At 67.6% G+C, this 6,442-nt stretch overlaps 1 protein-coding gene across 1 annotated transcript; it reads left to right on the top strand.

Annotated features, from left to right (window-relative positions):
* The first annotated feature begins 368 nt into the window (after nucleotides 1-368).
* On the top strand, nucleotides 369-3,827 carry LOC102944929 (rho-related GTP-binding protein RhoV). Its single transcript, XM_037884411.2, has 3 exons — nucleotides 369-728; nucleotides 1,535-1,593; nucleotides 2,031-3,827. The coding sequence occupies exons 1-3, from the start codon at nucleotides 386-388 to the stop codon at nucleotides 2,475-2,477; spliced, it is 849 nt and encodes a 282-aa protein (XP_037740339.1). The 5' UTR covers nucleotides 369-385; the 3' UTR covers nucleotides 2,478-3,827.
* The last annotated feature ends 2,615 nt before the right edge of the window (nucleotides 3,828-6,442 follow it).

Consider the following 6,442-nt stretch of genomic DNA (forward strand, 5'->3'; position numbering starts at 1 on the left):
AGGGACTGTTCTCTATTAATGCACAACAGGGGGGTGGGTGTATCGGGCTGGGCAGCATTGACAAATGGTCACACCCAGCGGAGGGGCAGGCCCCAGACCCCGGAGGGAGGGGGTGGGAGTAGTGGGGCTCAGGCCCCAGCCCTGTGGGGGAGGGGTGGGAAGTAGCAGGGCTCAGGCCGAGGCCCCACCAGGTCCCCCGTGCCCAGTAAGGGCCCAGCTCAGCCAGGGTCCCTGGAGCCGCTGGGCAGGGGGAGCTGGATTCCCGAGGTCTGGGCAAGGACCCCCCCCCCGTTAGTACATCTCCCCTCCCCCCTTCTTTTGCCCCATCTCCTCCAGCATGCAGGGCGTGTCCCCCGCTTAGTCCCCGCCCCCTGGGGGCGGGGCGATGGAGATGGGCCGGGGTATAAACCCCCGCGCTGGGCGGCGCGCCGCGGCTTGGAGCGCAGGGCGCACGGGGGCGCAGCCGGCTCTGGAGACCCCCCGCGGCTCCCGCCTCCGCCCCTTTGCCCTCCCCGCCAGGGGCCCGGGCCGGACCATGGCCCCGCAGGAGCTGCTGCCCGAGTACCCGCCTGCGCCCCCGGTGCCCCCGCACCGGCCCCCGCCCCGGCTGGAGCTGCAGTGCGTCCTGCTGGGGGACGGCGCCGTGGGCAAGACCAGCCTGGCGGTGAGCTACAGCGCCAACGGGTACCCGGCCCGCTACGTGCCCACGGCGCTGGACCGCTTCTCGGGTAGGTCCCGCGGGGGGCCCCCGCCTCCGCCCGGCCTCTCCAGCCGCGACCCCGCTTCCAGCCCCCGGGGGACCTGCCAAGGGGTTTCCCACCCCCTGGAGCGCACGGTCCTTCCCCCCGTCCCCTCGGTGCTCTGCCCGCCCCACTGCCCAGAATGGGACCCCCCCCCGGGACTCCTGGGTTCTGTCCCAGCTCTGGGAGGGGAGTGGGAGCTGGTGGTTAGAGCGGGGGGGCTGGAAGCCAGGACTCCTGGGTTCTTTCCCCAGCTCTGGGAGGGGAGTGGGAGTTGGTGGTTAGAGCGGGGGGGCTGAAAGCCAGGACTCCTGGGTTCTCTCCCCAGTTCTGGGAGGGGAGTGGGAGCTGGTGGTTAGAGCAGGGGGGGCTGGAAGCCAGGACTCCTGGGTTCTCTCCCCAGCTCTGGGAGGGGAGTGGGGGCTGGTGGTTAGAGCAGGGGGGTCTGGAAGCCAGGACTCCTGGGTTCTCTCCCCAGCTCTGGGAGGGGAGTGGGGGCTAGTGGTCAGAGCGGGGGGGTTGGGAGCCAGGACTCCTGGGTTCTCTCCCCAGCTCTGGGAGGAGAGTGGGGGCTAGTGGTTAGAGCGGGGGGGGCTGGGAGCCAGGACTCCTGGGTTCTATCCCAGCACCGGGGGAACGGGGTAGCGGTTAGAGCAGCGGAGGTGGGTTCTCTCCCAGCTTTGCCACTGACCTGTTTTTGAGAAGCGTAAGGTCCCTGGGGCTGGAGGGGGGGTGGTTGTTGGTGGTCCGCGGAGCGTCTGGCTCCAGGGGTAACGGGTCTCTTCCCCTTGCAGCTGTGGTGCAGGTGGACAGCGCCCCTGTGAGGCTGCATCTCTGTGACACGGCGGGGCAGGTAAGAGCCCAGCTGGGAGCTCCCTTTAACCCATTCCCAGCAGCTGGTCAACCCCCGGCGCGTCTGAGCAGGTCAGCTCGGGGCGTGCTGGGGAAGGTGACGAACCTGCCCTGCTCCCCCTCTGTGGCTCTCTGCCAGCCTCCTGCGCACCGGGGTTCTGTCCCTGCTCTGGGAGGGGAGTGGGGGCTAGTGGTGAGAGCAGGGGGGCTGGGAGCCAGGACTCCTGGGTTCTGTCCCTGGCTCAGGGACAGGGCAGGGGGGCTGGGACCCAGGAGGCCTGAGTTCTATTTCCAGATCCACCTCTGACTCAGTGTGTGGCCTTGAGGAAGTTGGTTCTCTCCCTGGGCCCCAGCCCGCACATCAGGGACACTGGGGTGGGGGCTGGGTGGGTCCGTGGGGCTGGCTGGAGGCACTCACTCCCTCCCCTCCCCCCCCAGGACGAGTTTGACACGCTGCGGCGGCTTTGTTACCCCAAGGCGGACGTCTTCCTCCTCTGCTTCAGCGTGGTGGCCCCCACCTCCTTCCAGAACGTGGGGGAGAAGTGGGTGCCGGAGCTGTGCCGGCTCCGCCCCACTGCCCCCCTGCTGCTGGTGGGCACCCAGTGCGACCTGCGCCAGGACGTCCAGGTGCTCATCCAGCTGGCCCGGCGCCGGGAAAAGCCGGTGGCCGAGCCGGCGGCCCGGGCGCTGGCCCAGAAAGTGGGGGCCGTGGGCTACGTGGAGTGCTCGGCGCTGACCCAGCAGAACCTCAAGGAGGTGTTCGACACGGCCATCCTTGCGGGGCTGCGGCATGCCGAGGCCCGGGGCCGGCGGGCGCGGAGCACGGCCAGCAAGGTGCGGGCGCTCTCCAAGGCCTGGTGGAAGAAGTACGTCTGTGTGCGGTAGCCGGTGCTCTCCCCCGGGCCACCCTCCCGCTGAGGACAGACAACTCGATCCAGGTGTGGATTCAAGAGCCTCCGGGCTGCTGCTGAACTGGGTGTTTGCCAGCAGGATGGAGACGGGCCCCATGCCGTGCGGGTGGCTGTGCCGGGCTCCAGACGCCCCCACCCCGCTCCATGTGGGTTGTGGTCCTGGGCTGCCGATCTGCATGGCCCCCCCAATCCGGGGCAGGGTTCTGGCTCCACAAAGGCCTGCAGGGTCCGAATTCAAAGCAGGGGCTGGTTCCTTGCTGTGGGGGGAGCCAGAATCTCATCCCTCAAGCTGCCCCCCTGCAGGACAGTCTGTCTTGGGGAGCCCTGGGGCTTTGACCCCTGCCTGGGCCAGGGGTGGGGGAGAATCCCTCCCAGCACAGCCCCTTTTGCAGAGGATTTTGGTTTGCACGGGGCAGGGAGTGAACCGCTGCAGGAGGGTCGCCCCACTGGACTGGGGAGGCGCAGAACCCCCCCAACTGCCCTGGTCCGGCCCCACAGCTGGGTTTAAATCCTTCCCCCTTGCTGGGCACTTTGTGGAAGGGAACGGCCGGGGCACGGGGGGTGCAATGCACCGTGGCCGCCCTGCCCATATTGCGGGGGGCTCAGCCGGGCCCTCCCTCCCCCCAGCGGCCTCTCCAGCCAGGACCCTGGCTCTGGCCAGCTGCAGCCGTGGACCGGAGCTTCCCGTGTGTGCAGCAGGCTGAGGGGCCCGTCTCTGGGGGTCTGCGCCCGCTCCGGGACCCTCCCCTGCCCGCTGCTATCTTTGCACTAGTATAAAAACATCCCTGGCCGAAAGGGAGTTTTCCCCAGGGTCCCCTCCCACCCCATGGCACGGGGACCCCAGGAGAAATCCCCCTTTCGCCCCCTCCCGAGGCCTTAACCCCTTCTGTGCCAGCCATGCCCTTGGGTGTCCTGTGCCCTCCCACTGGGAGCAGGGTGGGGGGCTGTGGGCTGTACGAGGGGACTGGCTTCAGGCAGCCGGCAAAGGGCAAATGGGTGATTTTAACCTCTTCAGGGGGTGCAGGAACCTGGTTTCCCTGTGTGGAGGGGGGGCTGAGATCTCTTTCCCCCCCCTCCGGCAGCAGCATTGTCCCCCCAGTTGGCTGGGGGGGCAGGGGGTGTGCTGCTGAACTGCCCCTTACCCCCCATAACTGCCCCTAGCTCTGCCCCAGGGCTGCTGGTTTCTGATCCCAGATGGGGGTGGGTGTCAGCTGCTGTTGTGATAACCCTGGGCAAAGCCAGGGGTTTGTCTGTCCGTCCATCCGTCTGCTCTTTCTTTTTTTAAAATGTCTTGACCCAATAAAGTTTCTTTCCCCGTTGCAAACGCTGGGGGAGCTCCCACAGGAGCTGCTGTGTGGGGGGAGCCGAGCGCCGGGGGGGTCGATCAGGACTTTGAACGGGGGATTACAGTACAGTCTGCAAGGGCCCCTCCCCCGTGACCTGAGCCTAGTGCCCCCATGACACTGGGCACTGCCCAGACCCAGGGAGATCTCAGCACCCCCGTCACACCGGGCGCTGTCCAGACCCCGACCGAGATCAGGGCCCCGTCATGCCGGGTGCTGCCCAGATCCCGACCGAGATCAGGGCCCTGTCGTGCAACATTTGGCAAAGATGCCCAGGGAGCTCCCCGGTGCAGACCTCAGGGACTGGGCCAAGCTGGCCCTGCCAGCCTGGATTAGAGCTGGAAGTTGACCCGCGCCACCCGCCCTGAGTCCCAGCCCTGCTGGCGGAAGGGACCCCCTGGCTCTAGCTGGGCACCGTGGGCAGAGGGCTGCTCGTGCCCTGGGCTGGGGAACCACTGCTGCCCTATGCGGTGCGGGTGCTGGCCCAAAGAGCTGGGGGCGCCAGGGCTCTCTGCGCCACCTGCTGCCCCTCCCCTGGGGAAGGCCCCTTGGGGCGTCCCTGTGGGTGAGAGCCGGCAGGTCCCTGATAACCAGCCGCCCGTGTTTTCCCAGGGTGGGTGACCGGTTAGACCAGGAAGGGAGGGCAGCGCCCCGGGGTGGGGGGTGGGGAAGCAGCTCTTGTGCTCCAGGGTTGGAGGGAGCCAATGACTTCAGGGCCAGGAAGGGAGAGAACCCAGGCGTCCTGGCTCCCCCTCTCCCCGTCTCACCACTGCCAGATGCCTCTCTCAGTTCACTTCTGTTCCCTTGAGCCCGTAGCCAGGGGGACCCGGGGCCCAGCCCCGGGCTGAGCAGGACCAGCCAGCGGGTGCCAGCCTGCCGGGGTTCCCTGATGGGGAGAGACCGAGCTCTGTATCGGGGCTCCAGGGGACCATGACTGTCAGTCCACACCTAGTACCAGCAGCCCCTTGGGGAGGAGGGCCAGGACTAATGGTTAGAGCTGGGGGCTGGGAGCCAGGACTCCTGGGTTCCTTCTGTTCGAGCTCTGGGAGGGGGGTGGGGTCCACTGGTTAGAGCGGGGGGCTGGGAGCCAGGACTGCTGGGTTCTGCCCCAGCTCTGGGTGTGGGGTGGGGTACACAGTGCAGGGCAGAGGCTGCCCCCTGGGGGTGGGGAGGGGGTGTTGGTCACGTTCCTATTGCTGCCCTTCCCCGCTGTGGTCCCTGCTCGAAGCTGGTGACTGCAGCTGGCTCTTATCAGCGGCTCCCGCCCTGCCATAAAGCTCAGGGGGGGAGCAGACCTGACAGCACCAGAGCCTGGACAAAGGGCGCTGGGGCCTCTTCTGCCCCAAGGACGGGGCGCGGGGCTGCACTTTGCCTGACGTGCCCCACCCCAGAGCTGGCTGCATCCCTCTGCCAGGGCCGCTTCAGACCCTGGAAGTGGGGGAGAGAGACCGTGCGGCGGCTGAGGTCTCTGGGGGGCCTGCTGGGGATTCATGGCAGTCGGGGGCATGTGGGGGGGGGGAGAAATCAGAAATCTGCCCCATCTCTGCCCCCTTGCTCAGCACCCCCCTCCCCCACCCCACGGCTGTCGGGCCTGGGCGGACTTTCCTGGAACCCGGACGATTTGATTCCTCTGGGCAAACCCCACTTCCCTTGCGGAAAACAGGAATCTGGGATGCAGCGCTGGAAAACCCCGCCTGACGGGAACCCGGCCGGCTGGGGGGGGCAGCTGGGTTAGGGGCCGGGATCTCAATGGAGCAGGTCCAGCAGCCCCTAGCCAGGGATCTGGCCCCAGACCCTTAACCAACAGCATCAACTGTGGGAAAAGCCCAGGGCCTGGCTCTCACCCTCCCTGGTTCTAACCACTAGACCCCACTCCCCTCCCAGTGCACGGGAGAGAACCCAGGAGTCCTGGCTCCCAGCCCCCCAGCTCTAACCACTAGACCCCACTCCTCTCCCAGAACTGGGAGAGAACCCAGGAGTCCGGGCTCCCAGACCCCACTGCTCTATCAGGCAACTTGGATGCCCCCTGGTTTTTATTTCCTGGGCTGGAGGGAGGCGGTATGGGGGTTTGGTGGGGGTGCTGGGAGCCTCCATTTCTTCATCCCCATTAACCGCCCCCCCAATCTGAGCCCCCCCCCCCCCAGCAGCTGTTCCAGGAACTGGCTGGCAGAGGTGAGGTTGCCCCACGGGCACGGGGAGGGCGTGTTCGCTTGGCAGGTACAGGGAGTCCATGGTACAGCCTCCCGCTGACTTGCCACACCCAGCCGGCCTGCGTCCCCCCCGCCCTGGGTCAGGGCTTGCTGGGGCCTGTGGATGCGAGCACAGGGCTCTGGGGCGCGTCTCAGCGCTGTGCCCACGCAGTGCCGGGGGGGCAGCGAGGGGCAGCGGGGAAACAGGATGCCTGGGTCCAATCCCTGGCTCTGGGGGGAGTGGGGCCCAGTGGTTAGAGTGGGGGGGAGGGGTCTGGACAGCAGGACTCCTGGGTTCCGTCCCTGGCTCTGGGGACAGTGGGGTCTAGTGGGTTAGAGCTGCGGGGGCTGGGAGCCAGGACTCCTGGGTTCTCTCCCAGCTTGAGGCTAAGCTTATCTCTCTCTGG

The sequence above is a fragment of the Chelonia mydas genome, chromosome 23, assembly GCF_015237465.2.
Source record: "Chelonia mydas isolate rCheMyd1 chromosome 23, rCheMyd1.pri.v2, whole genome shotgun sequence".
NCBI classification, from domain to species: Eukaryota; Metazoa; Chordata; order Testudines; family Cheloniidae; genus Chelonia; species Chelonia mydas.